The 16,707-nt window shown below is 36.9% G+C and overlaps 1 protein-coding gene across 3 annotated transcripts in view; it reads right to left on the bottom strand.

Moving 5' to 3' along the window:
- Positions 1-302: 302 nt before the first annotated feature.
- TUBGCP6 (tubulin gamma complex associated protein 6) overlaps positions 303-16,707 on the bottom strand; it is a 28,003-nt gene continuing 11,598 nt past the window's right edge. For 2 of the 3 annotated variants that reach the window (XM_032221170.1, XM_032221171.1), the window contains 17 exons: positions 15,509-15,648; positions 14,390-14,539; positions 14,111-14,192; positions 13,940-14,028; positions 13,716-13,831; positions 12,060-12,198; positions 11,861-11,977; positions 9,866-11,111; positions 9,177-9,214; positions 8,365-8,557; positions 7,107-7,275; positions 5,869-6,010; positions 5,445-5,639; positions 4,947-5,079; positions 4,490-4,703; positions 3,008-3,207; positions 303-2,174 (listed from right to left, as the gene is read on the bottom strand). In XM_032221170.1, the coding sequence (XP_032077061.1) occupies positions 2,083-2,174; positions 3,008-3,207; positions 4,490-4,703; positions 4,947-5,079; positions 5,445-5,639; positions 5,869-6,010; positions 7,107-7,275; positions 8,365-8,557; positions 9,177-9,214; positions 9,866-11,111; positions 11,861-11,977; positions 12,060-12,198; positions 13,716-13,831; positions 13,940-14,028; positions 14,111-14,192; positions 14,390-14,539; positions 15,509-15,648 (3,455 nt within the window). In that variant the 3' untranslated portion in view covers positions 303-2,082. The other variant, XM_032221172.1, reaches the window with a different exon arrangement.

Below are 16,707 nucleotides of genomic sequence, written 5' to 3'. Positions count from 1 at the left end.
CTATTAAAAGGTCTTATGTTTTTAGGTCTTTTTGGTATCGTTTCCCCGAAAATAAGACAGGGTCTTATTTTCTTTTGACCCCCGAAGTAAGTGCTTGGCCTTATTTTCAGGGAAGTCTTATTATTTTTGAAGTGCAGGTGGCGGCGAGAGTGGTCACCTCATGGCTGCTGCTGTGTTGCAATATTTTCAGGGAGGGCTCATTTTAGCACATGCGCTCAAAAGCCCGAGTGGGCTTATTATCCGGGGAGGTCTTATTTTTGGGAAACAGGGTACTTGTTTAAATAAAACAAGACAGATACGAATAAAATTAAGCAATTTTATTGGCTCTGGGTTTCTTTGGCAAGGCAATAAAAATACACCATGTGAATGTTGTTACAATGATTTAAATATTTTAAATGAGTGTTATGATTTTTATTATCATGCATAAAATCTGCAAGCTGTCACCATGAGCTATATTAATTGAAAATAAATGACTCTGATGATGTTTATAGCAAATGTCTATTTTTTTGGATAAGAAAATTAGGAAATGAATTTTTGAAATTGTTATGTACAACTAATTTCTTGTTTTTGGAAGGTGCTGTAGTAAGTTGATCCCAGATTTTTGTTTTTAGTGTTGTCCTAGGAACTATCTTTGACTTAAAGATATGCTTGCGAAGGACTAATGGTGGGATTGCCGTCCACTCTTTGAAAAAACAGCTGCATTTAGACAGAAATCCATCCCAGCTCCAGTTCCCTTTTACATTCATATTTACTCATAAGCATCCAAGATGGTGATGCAACTGTGATTAGTTGCACCGCTAGGTTTTTCAAGGATGTGTAATCCAGTAGCAGCCTCACCTCACCCAGGTCCTTGGCTTACAAAGCAAATGCTAAGATGGAGGTATAGGACACAATATAGGAGGAAAGGTGATAGGCAAACTAGGGAACCAGCGGCTGTGTCTGGAGATTGGTAGCTATTATAAGTAGATAAAAGGACTTTAGGTCAACTGCCATGGCCACAAACTATGGTGAGCAGCATATCCTAGTGAGAGTCCTGCCTGGATCTTGAAAGCAACTAGAAAAGGAGCAATTACCGTGAAATAACACATCCCAACTAGTGCAACAATTTTTGGAAAAGGACGGAATTTGTCTTTGGAAAGCAAAGAACCTTTACACTACTTAAACAAGTATTTCTACCTTCTTGGTGCCCATTAACGCATACAGAATTGCATTATAAGCAAAAAGCAAGCTTGCAAAGAATCTGAATGCAACACATAAGCTACATACTTGTGCCTACAAAGTGTAATGGAATAAGGTAAACTTAAAAGCTTTGGTAATATGCTAGTAACTTGTCAAGGACTAAAGCAATATAACACACTTTTGCATTCAGCACCTCTGCCATCTCTTCTCTCCCTCACATTTCCTCCCTCCTTCCCATTGCACAGCAATAAATAGTAAAATGTATATGCTTGCCCAAATCCCAGTGACCCTGGATGTCTTCTGGTGTGTCTTGATGCTAATTAAAAAGTAATAAAGGATACAATAAGAACACTGAGGGAAATGTGAGGAGTGTGGGAGCTATATTTGAAAATGATTAATTAGAACTATAAAAAATTTTTCACAGCATCTATAATCATAGGCCATTCCAGCATAATTAAACAAACATATTCTGGATTGTGTACATATTAAATCTATCCACAAAGAATAATTATCTACAAAGTAATTATCAGGAAGTTTTCTTTTTTCTTTTTACTCTGAACATCTGCATATTGATTACAAAATAATAAATTTATGCTTTGCTTTTTATTACACATTTACATGAGAAGCTTTTACAATGCTAAAGGAAGAATTTACACATTAACAAATTTACATTTATGCACGCTTTGATATATCACACCAACATGGGAAACATGCTTCCGTGAGAAGACAGTATGAACTGGTGCCATGCTGTGAGGAAAATGGAGCATCTTGCATCTGTATCAATGGAACCATTCTACTCTGTCACTATTTTCAGTGGAAACTCTTCAAAGCTTCTGAGGTCAGCGGCTTTCAAATGGCCTGGGCTTCTTATAATGCACAGAGCAGTTAGTCTATTGTAAAGGCTTAGTTATCCTTGTAATAGTTGTTGAAGTTAATTCGTAGTAAGAAATCTTCCAGGTGAGGCTGGTATCCTCTGTTGATAAGCTTTGTTACTACTGCAGGAAAAGAGGGAAAACTTAGAAAAGTCAATCGATCAATTGAATCTGCATCTTCACAGAAATGTCTTATGGCAAGAGAAATATTACCGGGTCTCTTCCAAATGTTCTTAATGGAAAAAGCAAAGTGGCCTTGGAATGAATCCTTGCAATAATGAGCATCAATTGGATGATGCATATCAAATCCTAAACTTTCATTATTTCTCCCAGCAGTTTCATTTAGCTGCAGAGAATCTTGTCCAGCATCCTGCCCCGCTAAGAGTGTTTTAGATATCCTGCATAAAGAGGGATGCTGTCAAGTACATTGGTGAGCATAGCAATAATCAGCTGGCTTTCCTTATAACAGCTGTAAACAGTGGGACTTAAATTCTGAATAAAAAGGGGAATGAAATTCAGCTCAAGATTAGGGGGTGAAAATAGGCCTGAAGGAAAAAAACGCATGCAATGGAAAATATGACCCTTAATTTAGGGATGAGGGCAGGGTGAACCAGCTGCATATTTATCGTAAGGAACCAAACAATTACAAAGAGGACTGTGGAAAGAGAAAGTGTGTTGTTGTCAGGCGGCACCTGACTTCACAGAGGTTTCACCATCTTGATACTAAGTGATGCTTGAATTTAATATGAAATGAAGTGAAAGTGATTTTTCTTCTGCACCTTAAAATAGAGACTATGTTGTTATTTCCCTTGAAAGTTTGCTCTAAGGAAACTGATAAATTAATCAGTCTTCATTTTAAATGTAATCTTTAAAAAGATTAGTCAAATATGCCGTGTTTGAGTTTCATTTTGATTTTCAGATTAACATTAGAAAAAAAATTACATGGCAAGTCTTACCATTGAACAGAAAATGAGAGTAATATTTGAATGTGTTATAGGACTGCTGCATTAATCCAAAGTTAGGGTGAACAGCCACATGTTTGCTGCTATCAAAATTCCATGACTGAGAGATTAACTGGCTACGGAACTTTAAAATGAGGCTAAAGATGCTGTGAATTATATTCATCACAGGGGCTGCCTTTTCCGTCAATAATCCCCTGTCAAGAAAAAAAGCAAAGATATATTTTAAATATATATCAATGTAAAATTAACTGACAGGCAGCAATGCAATGCCCTCTAACTTTGTAATAGATTTAATAGATGCCTCAACAGTTATAAAAACATACATTAAGGCTGGAAACAAATAAAATATTAAAAAGAAAGTCAAACTGGCTCCTTGCTTCTAAAACATCTTGTTCTCAGAACTCTTTCCCACTTTTAAAAATTAGAGCGCCCAAAAGCAGCTTTTGTATATATTTATTATTTACCATATTCAGAATTAAAATTGATTGATTCACAGAGTATTTATCATTGAATCATGTAAAATAGTATACTAACCCCATTAGATACTAACCTTTTGTTCATGAAAATCTCCAAGTTTTTAACAAATAAAAAATAGTAAGAGTGTAATTGATTTACATCAGGAGTGTCAAACTTGCGGCCTGTGGCCCAGATGCGTCACACGCTGGCCATGGCCACCCCCATTTTAGCGAAGGGAAAAATCACGATACATCTCATGACAACAATGTGACGACGTGAGTTTGATACCCTTGATTTACATTTTGTAAATATCTTCAACATCTGGAAAATAACTTTGCTTTTGTGAACCAGAGAAGGCCTGGGTGATTTCCAGAAAGGTTCTGCTATAACCTTTCTTAATAAACTATACTTGCAGTCAAACCTGTGTGAATTCTTTTGTGACCCTGGACTGCCCTAATCTTGACTCTTCCCTGCTCTGCAAAGAGTCATAATTACTGTAAGGAAGCAATTACAAAGAGGATTGGGGAAAGAAACCACTTGTGCAAAGGATCCTAACTATATTTATTTGATTTTATTTGTCATTTACTATAAGCCATTTTGGGAGACCTATTATCTTAAAAGGATATAAATTATTATAATCAATTATCTAACAGGCCCTAGGGTTCAAACAAAGTACAAATGTATAAAACTTCCAAGAGAAGCCACAAGTGATTCTGTACTAGTGTGGCCACAGTCCAGATTGCTCTCGACAACATACACAGACTGACTTTTAAACAATCTTAAAGGAATTATTTCTGCTACTTGAAGTACTGTAAAATATTCTCTTCATTCCTGCAATGCAATGCAAGCAAATACTTTCTGTGGTCCATCAATGCACAATGCATCTGTTCTGCTACATTATAGTAGAAGTAAACCCAAACCAAGTCAGTAAGTATAATGGAAATCCATGTTCATCCAAACTTTTACTTATATGAAACACTATTGATCAACATAAGCAGACAAGTTATACAGCTTCCTTACCGAAAGATTGCTTTGTTGAGATATTCTGCATGTGTTCTGTAAATTTCTTCCAAATTCCCCACAGAAGACAATTTATTCCCAAATTCGCACCAAGTGACATGTAAAATCTGATTGGCAATATAACCTTGAATAACTTTAACAAAATGCTGCATTTCATGCTTATAAAGCTGCAATTGTCGAAACTGGACTGAGTTTGATGCATGTTTTACTAATGCTGAAAAACAAATATTACAAATGTAATCATTCAATCACAGGGTTATTTATTTATTTAAAAATGAAAAACCGTATTTTAAACCCAAATCTAAAAGAAAAAAGAATACATATAATTTAAGGTTAATGAATCACTGCTAAAATGTAATAATGTTGAATAAAATATTACATGATCAATAGAATGCATGCAAAAATGCTTCAATGGAAAAAAAGAAATATTTGGCAGAAGTACGCAAATCAGTCTTACCAGTTCGCTTTAAGTGGAACCAGACATCTTTAAGAGTCCATACCATATGTTTCAGCTGTAGCAGGAAGGAGAATATCTTGTTATATTTATTCATACAGTTTTCAGTAATTACAATATTTAAGGGCCAGTCCACCTAAAAGAAAAAGAAAACAATTGTCACTGCACACGAATCTATATTTTGCAACCTTTTGAGATAGAAACTTAAAAATAACACACATATGCATTTATAAATAGTATCAGAAAATATTCAGAATAAATTATTCTAATAAATCAACCATGGCTTTAGAACAGCGGCCCCCAACCTTTTGGGCACCAGGGGCTGGTTCCGTGGAGAGAAGTGTTTCCACACACCGGTGAGGGCATGGTTTTCTATGCTGCCTGCATCCAGAGATAAGGATTCACTTGTTTCTGTGGTCCGGTTTCTGGCATGGTGTGGCCCAGTGGAACAGGTTGCCACTGCTTTAGAATACAAGTCGAAAAGTTCCATGGGCATCTCACCTTGTATCGTAGGTCCAAGCAGGCTAGGGCATCAGGCGCATTGGGTTTGAACATGTCTGGGAGGTATTTCAATGCGAAAGAGAGGTTAGAAGCCAAGTGACTGTCACCATGAAGACTGTACTGAAGTGCCTTATTCAAGATGGAATTGAGGACTAATGGATTCAGAAGTTCACCAGGTGTCTGTCCTGATCCCAGCTTGAATGAGAAAATAGCATATTAGAAGCTGAGAATTCATTGAGCAGGATGTAAGCAGAAGTTAAGCATGCTGTTTATTACCAGAAAATCTCCTTATGCCAGAGTTTCCTATAATGCACAGTTCCTAGACTGGCTGTTTGCTCTTTACCACATTGGAAACACAATAATGAAATGGAAATTTTCTGAACTATCATCAGATTAATCTTGGCAAATAGATATAATTCAATACCTTTTCAAAAAGCAAATCACTGAGTGATTGAGCAAATTCTCCATCTTCCATTAACAAAAAATGCCTCAATGCTTCAAAATGTTTCTCAACATTCAATTCCACAAAATAATAATCCACAATGGCTTTGTTCACAAGGGAAACACTAGAAAAAAAATAGGTGATCCAAATTTTAAAATGTAGAATTAAAATTCTCTGCTAATTATAAAAGGGAAGAAACAAAACCAGCTAGACTAAGATAAAATGAACTAAATCATAAATCAAGCTGTGAAATATATTAAAGATAATGACCCTTTTAATCCTCTATACGAAATTAATGGTTAGTTTCTACAAAAGATCTTATTAGTTCAACATCGTTTGGTTGCTTTTCAAGTAAGGATGTACCATGTGTGTTGAAAATAAAAAATTCCTTTCAAAGACGCCTTGTTTTTCAGTCTAACTCTTCATCATATTTGCATGTAATTCCTTTGGCCTGATGAAGAAAAGACTGAAGAGGAAATATGCTATGACATTTATAGATCTAATACAAGTTATCACCGTATTTTTCAGAGTATAAGTTGCACCAGAGTATAAGACGCACAAAGAATTTGAAGAGGCAAATTTAAAAAAAAAGGGTTTGCACTCTGCAGACCTCCCCAAAACAGCCCGTTTTTCACGGAAACGGGCCTGTTTTTTTTCCCCCCAAAAAAAGGGCATGAATAGCCTTTAGGAAGTTTTTAGAGTGCTCCTGGGGGGTTGCCCCCCCAAATGAGCAAAAAACAGCCCATTTTTTGCAAAAAGTGGCCCATTTTTTTATTTAAAAAGGGCATGCATAGCCTTTATGAAGCTTGTAGAGTGCTCCTGGGGGGTGCCCCCCAAAATGAGCAAAATGGCCCATTTTGTGCTCATTTCTGCCCTCCCCAGCACCCAGGAGCACTCTGAAAGCCTCCTAAAGGCTATGCATGGCCATTTTGGTGAAGGGGGCAGGGTTTTGGGAGGCAAAAAAATGCTGTATTCAGTATATATGACGCACCCAGATTTTCAGCCTCTTTTTTTGAGGGAAAAAGGTGCATCTTATATTCCGAAAAATATGCTGTATATGATATGATATACATTGTTTCTACAATAATCACTAAATTGTCTATACAATTGACTCAATAAAAGGAGGGGGAGATGATAATTTGTTTGTCCTTAACAAAACAATGTGAACAGAACAACAAAGTACTCTTACATATTGACTTAATAGTTCCAACACTACTTACTGAGAAACTAAGGGGGTAGTGATTGACCGTTTCATCAGCACAGGAAGTGATAAGAGCTCACTTAGTTGTACAGCTGTTTCATCTGTTGCTGATTGTACTGAGGGATCCACAGGGAAAGTGTAGGATCTGGGGATCATGTGATGTAAGAGATGGGAAACTGGAAGCTCGGCTGCATTACAGATAAAACCAAAATTTGTAAGGCAAAACATTATTATTTTTAAAGATTACCGAAAGGTAAAATACAATAAATCGAACAATCAATATGCAACAATCTGTAGTTTGCACTTACCATCTTAGTATATAGATAACAACCATAAAGTAATGGAAGTATTTATAAAATGTTGTTCAAAAAATTGAAAACTGAATGGAATCACAAATGCCAAAGAGTAGAAAATTTACAGTAAATTAGATTATTAATCATGGGAAGAAAAAAGGTACACAGAAACATAACAACAGTTGGGCAGGGATTCTCCAAATCAAATTTTCAAGGATTGAAAATTTCTCTTCTGGATCATCCCCAGAAGTTAAACCTAAATTAGAAGCAAGTTAAAATGTTCCAGATGACATTTGGGGTGGACTATGTTTGGAGCATTACATGGAGCTTCCAGAGTGGATAATTAACTTCCAGGAAAACATCCATAATAGGTACATTTCTCATAACATTCAGCTCTGCACAATCTTAATCAGAGATTAAGAGAGTTGTACATTTTGGTAGGCCCTAAAATACTTACAGATCATGCACCAAAGTTTTACCTACTATAGTGACCATTCAATGAAAAAAGAAGCATATTAAACCTTGACTTATTACTGAGCCTCTCTTTTCTCACAGCCTTTAGAATTAAATCAAATTAGAATTTCAAAAAAGATTTAAAAAATTCACTCTCCCTAGGCTTAACAAAGTTAGTGGTCATTGATGTAGAACATCTACAGCAAATGTGACCAAGCCACGGGCAGCATGCAGTCCTGAACAGCTAGTTATGCGGCCCCACAAGATTGTAAACGTTTAACACCATTATGTGATTTTTTTAGCGATACTATATTATATATTTTATATGTGGCCCAAGACAAATTCACTCTTCACTCAATGCAGATCAGACAAGCCAAAATGTTTGGATATCCATTATCTAAAGATCATAAACTCCTCACCCTTGAGCTACTGAGTTATAGGTTAGCAACACTCAGAATTATCTTCTTTGAAAAGTTGTATCATATCAAGCAGTTTCACTGTCTTAATGCATCTTGCATTGAGACTACTCACACATAAATTCATATTGATCCTGATATTTTTCCAGGCAATATTGATTAGATAAGGCTTGCAGGTAATCATCTTCTTTCTTCCATATAGCAACACTGGTGCTTCCTCCTTCCTGGTTTTCAGACATGATGACCTCAGAGACAGACGTTTGCTGAGTCACAACACACAATGAGGTTGATTTTTCAGGTTCTTCTACCTGATGAAAAAGAAATGTTGGTATTATAATGTTTCTTCAATTGGTACATTTATGTAGTCTCATTCATTTTTCTAAATTCTAAAATATTCAAATTGACATAAAAATATAATGGAACAACAACAGAAATTTCTCCAGTTTCCATAGTGCAAAAAAGTTAGTTTGTTCCCATATAAACCAACAATTAATTTCAATTAAATATATTAGCATTAATATCATCACATGGTCTCTGAATCATTCCTTAAAATTGCTAACTCCCTAGCTAGTTAGTTAGAAAAGAAAGAAAAAAAAAGAAAATCCTATTTTAATGCTAAGGATCAGTGGAAGATAATTAATATCCTCGCCTCTCTTTCTTTCTGTTGGTCAACTGCTCCTTATGGAGACAGCAGACTCCATAGCTACACATTGATTCTGGCATTCCTAAGCAAAATCAGCTGAGTGAAGCAAAGCATGCTAAGAAGCAATAGCCAAAGCAGCAATATCAGAATACTACTATTCTCTAATTTTTTCCTTGCTGGCTTAGCCTTGAAAGCCTCTGGCGAAATGGTTATTGGAAAGTAAACGATCCTTTGCATTTTGAAATAGTACAAAAAGATGGGATTCATAAACTTATTCTTCTCACCAGGAAAGTCTGAAGATCTTCAATATCTCGGATGACCACTATATGAAAAAAGAAATATTATGTGGGGGAACAGAAGAAATACATAAGGTTCATATATATAAATTGAATGTCCTCTTTGTATTAAGTATTTATATTTCATATAAATATTTTATGTTTTAGCCATACTGTATATATTATTTACCTCCCCCAATAACCACAGAGAAGAAACATCAGGATAATATATTTTTGGAATCATATCTCTTAGTTCAGTTTTAGTGTAGTTCTTAATAATATTGGATTTTAATATTTTAACATTTTAAAGTTGTTTTATAACCTGTAGCCTCTTGTTTTTAGTTGCATAAACAGCTTTCAGCTACTAAATGCCATTCATTTTCCATTTATTTTTATATAAGGGGGGACATTCTTAAGATTTGTTCAAGTATTAATTTAGTCCAGTTTTAATTATTTTAATGTACCTGACAAATCTTTAATTTTGCTACATAGCTTCCCCAAACATGACCTCCTGACTGCTCCCTTCAATTAGAAAAAGTATTGGGGATTGTAGCCCACCATATTAAAGAGCAACAAGTGGGATGAGGGCTGTGCTTAGAAAACTCAGATGATTTCCATTCAGCTATTTGACCTCTCTGAATTTAACAGATTTCTTTAGTAGCTATATCATTGCATATTGGTATTGGTATGTCACTCACCCTGTGCTTCTTCCCCGGAGCTTTCTTCTTGCGTTTTATCCAAGTTAGCCAACCCATTGTCAGGTGGTCTTGTTTCTTGTTCTTCTCCTTTCCCATCAGAGAGTTTCCCATTGTATAGAAATGTCTGTACTGTACAACTTGATGCAGGACCAAAACCTGCTTTAAGATGAGGTATTGGATCACTGTCAGTTGAAGGAGTCATTTCCCCCAGCTGAATACTGGACTGGGATGCATGTCCAAAGGCGCTCCATCGAGGCTTTGAACTCTCAGAATCCGAAACCAGCTCTCCAACTTTAAAGTGGGACTCAGAGGCATGGCCATGGACATTCCACCGAGGTCGAGAAGACAGACTTTCGGAAACATTTTCCCCAGTACAGATGTTGGTATCTAAAATGTTCCTCTGAGTGTTCCATCGAGTTCTCACGGCTTCTACCTTTGGCACATATTCACCGATCTTTATATTAGCATCTGAAGCATGACCATGAATATTCCACCTGGGTCTCGAGCGCTCTACCTCAGAGGCATATCCTCCAACAGGAATATGAGCTATGGAAACATGCCCATGGATGTTCCAGCGAGGTCGGTAAGTCCGTTCTTCAGAAGCATATTCTCCAACCTTGATGTGTGCATCTGAAGAATGCCCATGTGGATTTAAATGTGGTTGGGAAAGTTCAGTATGAGCAACGTAGCCTCCTATTTTAATACTCGCATCAGATATGTGGCCATGAATGTTCCACCGAGGTCTCCTGCTTTCAACATTAAAAACATTTTCACCCACCTGAATGTGGCTTTCCGAAACCGAAGGCCTGAGAACAGTGTTAAAGTCATATTCATTATCCAGAGAAGCATGGAAGACTGTTTCTCCTCCGACAGCCTCTTTTGGCAGAGAATTACTTTTCTTTCTTTGATCACTTAAAGACAGATCTGAATTGATACTTTCCAAAGCTTCCTCCAACAGGTTTGTTTGTTGGGTTGTTTGGAATATTTCTTCCTGAGGTTTTGGCAAAAAATCTTCAAAATTCAGACCAAGTTCAGACACACCCTTTGAAAGTGTTGCCATCTGATCACTGCAGGAAGTTTGAGAAGCAACTTCTGCTTCTTCCAATTCGGAGCAGTCTGTAGGCTGCACATTTAGGGGCTGTGTTAATTCCAATGACTGATCATTTGAAATGTAATTTGTCAGTTCAGGTTTTGTATCTTTTCCCATTTCCATAATCTTTTGTTGATCAGATTCTAAAGAAGTTACCTTAAGTGCAAAAATTGAAAATAATTACAATATATATGTAATTCAATTGCACAGCTGACTTATATTCAATTATTTTCTTTCACTTGAAGTTTCTGGAATTACTTATATACAATTTTATTTACTAGCTCATCTTATTGCCTTCACTATATTTCTCAAAGGGCTCAACAGTGTTTCATATACCATGGAAATCATCTGGGTTACCACAAACATATAAGCACTAATCAAAGGGCATATTCATCTTTAAACCAATAACCAATTTAATGGTAGGCTACATGTATGAAGAAAGTCCCAGTGCATGGGACTGCAACTTAAAACAACAATCAGGACAGCTACTTCAAATCTGAATAGAATAAACATGGCTAAAAGGAGAAATGCTCTGAAGTAAGATAATTCCCTATATTTATTTTTAAACACAGTATTACTCATTAGCGGTGGAGCAAAGCATTGAAATGGGTACATTGCAATATGTACCGGTATAATAAAGTACACTCTGAAAGCATTATGTTTTCTGTACCAAACTAATCTTAACTTTTGTAATATTGAAATATTGAAAATACTGATCCCATTTTTCTACTTTTGAACAGGAAAAGTTATGGTTTTTTTAAATAATACAGAGCTAAATGATTCTTTTTGTAGTTGTAAAAATGACTTTTGTCAAGTACCAGTCTATGATAAAATGTCTCTTTTTACTAGGCATTTTACTAGATTTTAAACTCTGGCCCCAAGCCATATGTGTAAGAAGTACAAACCTGAAGCTCAGCATCTTTCCCTTGGCCTGCAGCCAGCATAACCTGTTGACTTTGGTCTTCTGGAATTATATTTACCTTTTTCCTGTACTTTCCACCAGGAAGCTTTTCAAGCATATCCTAAACATAAAATAGAAATATTAAATGTTTGTAGTAAGTAGGTTTAATGTGGTTTTAAAAAAAGAAAGAAAAGTATCAGTACCTCAATATGTTTTTGATCTTTTAACAGGAAATTGAGACGGGCTGTTTCCAGTTTATGCCTCTGGATTCTCCATAAAGCTTTTTTTTCTCTACGAGCTGCATCTTCAGACAGCTTAGTATAATGGTCAATTAACTCTTGTCTAAATGGAAAGGAAAAAAAACCCAATGGTATCTTAGATCAAAGATTCTATTAAAGCAGAGCAAAACTAACAAAATTGATTAATACAAATTGCATTACTTCCAAAGTAGATTCCGCCTAAACGGTCAAAATCAGTGAGCAAGATAGATGTTCATGGAATTCAATTTAATGAAGTTACCTGTAATGTAATTATAGTGTTCAAAACTTACAAAATAATTACCTCCAAAAATCTATAAGCGAATTAACAGAATAAAAAACATAAATGCCATGTGTTGCTGTGTCTTCAGAAGGCACAATACTGTTTCCTACACAATCAAAGGGCAATATTAATGTCAATCTATCACAGCTCTCTACTATAAGTACACTTCAGTTGGTACTTTTGTGTCAGCTTGTGGGAAGTTTAGTATTCTTTTAATTGTTTACTCCGATTAGTGGTGCATGATCCATTAGATTGGCTAATCAAATTAGATTCACTACGTTTGATAACTCCACAGACAAAAATATGGCATACTATCGTGTTTCCCCGAAAATACAACCGGTCCTGAAACTAAAGCCTTGCCACATTTTTTGCATGTGCAAAAATATAAGCCCACCCCCTAGGTCAGTGAATGGAGCTCTGCTGCTTTGCCCCTGAGGCTGTGCCCGGCTTTTCAGGAGCCAGTTCGCAAGGGAGCAGCCGCCTGGCAACCCCAAAACAATAAGCCCTCCCCTATAATAAGCCCAAGAATGTATTTTGTAAGTAAAAAGAAAATAAGACCCTGTCGTATTTTCGGCGAAACACAGTAGGAGCATGCAATGCTCCAGATGTGATTTGGATAAAGTGTTTCAGAACAGATTGGAACAGGAATGCAGCTTCTCTCGACCAACTCATGAAAGCAACTGCTTCTTTTCCACTTAATGAGCAGCAGGCCGTCTCTTTTTAAGCTATGCATTCATGATTTAAGAGACTTTTAGTATTAGCATAAAAAATAAACATTCTTCTCAATGCTAAACTAAATCTGCTCTTGATCACTGAAAAATCTGAACATGAAATACTATGTGTGATGCTTCCAAACCAAGCCAGCAAAAGAAGAGGCCACACTGTGAGCAGAACGGATCTCTTTATGGAGTCTCAACTTGACACATGGTGAACAATAAAAGGGTTTCTAGCCAGCATTACTGGCTTCTGCTAGCCAGCTGGCTATATGGACTCGGCATGCTCCTCCCCCCTGGTTCCTGGTTGCTTCCTGGCCAGCTCCAACAAGTACTTTTTTGCCCTGGCTCCAACAAACACACTTCGAGTCCGGTTGCTCTCTAGATGGCTCCAGGAAGCACTCTTCAGGCCTGGATGGCTTCTGAACTGACCGCAGCTGGCTTGCCTTCCTGGCTCCTCTCCCAGCGTGAGTCCCACCACCCACCACCCACCTGTGGCCCCATGCATCCCCCTCCCCCTACGCATGTGTGGCAACTCCGAAACAGTGCGTTATGGCCACTTTGAACGGCATGCTGACTTGGACGTTGACTCTATGATTTGCTTACCTTGCCCTTTTCTCTAAATCTTCTTCTAAAGCTTTCAGTCTCTTCTCCCTCTCTCGGAGTTCCCGAGCATAACTAAAATCATCATCAATTTCATCTTGTTTCAGAGTACGTTGACGCTATCAAGATATTCAGAAAGATTTTCAGAATAATTTTCCAACACCTTAAATGGAGAGGGAGGGGGGGAGGCTAGTGAAAATGTACATTTCAGATGAATAAAAACATACCTCTTGATCTTTTACAAATTGTTCTTTCAACTTCTGAAATTGTTCACGTTTTTTTACATCCAGTGCCATTTTATCTGATATCTGTTGATCTAAAAATAAAGTTAAAATGCATTTTTATCAGAAAAAAACATAAAGAAACTCAACCAGATTGCAAATACAAGTATAAATTACCAGTAATGGCTTTGAGAGCTTTGCTAGCTGTTTTTCGAGCATGAGCAATTAACTCCTGTTTCTCAATTTCCATGCGCAAAACCTAGGAGAAAATCCACGTGATTTACTGTAATTTCCAAATGTTATATCATAAAAGGAGACATACATTAAATAAATTAGAAAATTTGAAATTCAAAATTTATCACACAGAAACCAAAATCTTGCCTATATTTTGTCTAGATCCTGGACAATGGAATGGAATCATTTCCATTCTGAAATTATTCTGTTAAATATATTTACCTTTTCTTCTTTGCTGATGGTACTATAGCGAGCAATTCTTTCCATTCGAGCTACATAGACGGCACAATCTTTCTCAATCTCTTTTAACTCATCAAGGGAGAAAGTTACAGAAATCCGAGGAACAGGAATATCAGACCAGCATATGTAGTGCTGCAAAAATAGAAAGATTAAAACCAACTTTGTTTTTAAATTATACACCTTTTGCTTTTCACTAGCCACCTACATTGTTTAAAAGCCACAATCCTATACTTTCTGAATCTGATGGGCTTTATTCCTCCTGTAACCATAGACTTTTAAGCATTTCTACTATGGAGGTAAAGAAATAATTTAAAGCAAGCTATGTAGAAGATATTCTGACCACTCATTATAAAAAATAGTTTTTAGGAACTTGCAAATAAAATTAACTCTAGGATTTCATGGAAATCATGGCACAAAAGGGGACAGGGTATGAAATCTCTGAAACACAGAGCAGAATTCCTGAGGAATTCTGGGAGTTGAAGTCCAAAAGTCTTAAAATTGCCTAACTTGGCGGATTCAACTGGACCTTGTAAGGAGAGCCATGCAAGCTGGCAATTCCTTATTGTAACAGTCTAAAGCAGTGTTTCTCAACCTTGGCAACTTGAAGATGTCTGGACTTCAAGTCCCAGAATTCCCCAGCCAGCGAATGCTGGCTGGGGAATTCTGGGAGTTGAAGTCCAGACATCTTCAAGTTGCCAAGGTTGAGAAACACTGGTCTAAAGTACCTAAGCCATCAGCAGCAAAGATAAAGGAAAAGAGAGAACAACTTAGAAGACTTATCAAATCCAATGCCAATTATAACCTCCTTCTTATACACATGGGAATAAATAATATTGCAAAAAAAAAAAAAACAGCCAGAACCTTCACCTATGTTAAACATGATTAATCACGCAAAGGAAAGTGGTATAAATAAAGAAGGAAAGAAATTGGGGTGAATGGGAGAAATCTGCTTTATGGGAATGCAATCTGAATTATCAAGATGATGATAGTTGGCACCTAACAAGGATTGCGACTGCGATTATACTAAAATTATATAAATAGCCCTAGAGTTAATGTTTCAAATATACTAAACAAAATAATAAATTAACTTCTAATACTTACCCTGGGACAACACAGTTTCAGTAAGTTTATAGTTTTTCCACAAATATAGACATCATTAGCAATATGTTTCAAGAACACAGGAACACAATCTTCTACTTCTTTAGAAATCAAAACATATCCATGGGTCCAGTAATGTTTGTCTAAGTATAAAGAAGTACAATATATCAAAAGAGTTCTGAAATACAGGTGAATATCATGCAAAAGTTCATTTATTTCAGTAATGCAACTTAAAAGGTGAAACTAATATATGAGATAGACTCATTACATGCAAAACAAAATAGTTCAAGCCGTGATTTGTCATAATTGTGATGATTACCCCAAATCCACCATCTCAGAAAATTAGAATATTACATGCAATCAATAAAACAAGGATTGTACATAGAACAATATCGGACCTCTGAAAAGTATAAGCATGCATATGTACTCAGTACTTGGTTTGGGCCCTTTTTGCAGCAATTACTGCCTCAATGCGACGTGGCATAGAAGCTATCAGCCTGTGGCACTGCTGAGGTGTTATGGAAGACCAGAATGCTTCAATAGAGGCCTTCAGCTCTTCTGCATTGTTCGGTCTCATGTCTCTCATCTTTCTCTTGGCAAGAGAGGTCAGGTCAGGTGAGTTTGCTGGCCAATCAAACACAGTAATCCCATGGTCATTGAACCAGGTTTTGGTGCTTTTGGCAGTGTGGGCAGGTGCCAAGTCCTGCTGGAAAATGAAGTCAGCATCCCCATAAAGCTCGTCTGCAGAAGGAAGCATGAAGTGTTCCAAAATCTCTTGGTAGACAGCTGCATTGACCCTGGACCTAATGAAGCAGAGTGGACATACACCATGGCTCCCCAAATCAACACAGACTGTGGAAACTTCACACTGGACTTCAAGCATCTTGCAGTGTTGCCTCTCCATTCTTCCTCCATACTCTGGGTCCTTGGTTTCCAAATGAGATGCAAAAGTTGCTCTCATCTGAAAAGAGAACTTAGGACCATTGAGCAAGGTCTGTTTTTCTTTAGCCCAGGTAAGACGCTTCTGATGTTGTTTGTTGTTCAGGAGCGGCTTGACAAGAGTAATATGACATTTGAAGCCCATGTCCAGGATCCGTCTGTGTGTGGTGGCTCTTGATGCACTGACTCCAGCCTCAGTCCTGTGGAAGTACCCACACTTTTGAATGGCCTTTTCCTGACAATCCTCTCCAGGCTGCGGTCAT

This window comes from Thamnophis elegans, chromosome 7, assembly GCF_009769535.1.
Source record: "Thamnophis elegans isolate rThaEle1 chromosome 7, rThaEle1.pri, whole genome shotgun sequence".
Lineage (NCBI taxonomy): Eukaryota > Metazoa > Chordata > Lepidosauria > Squamata > Colubridae > Thamnophis > Thamnophis elegans.
Note: the sequence above shows the minus strand (reverse complement) of the source record. Positions and strands in the feature narration are given on the sequence as shown.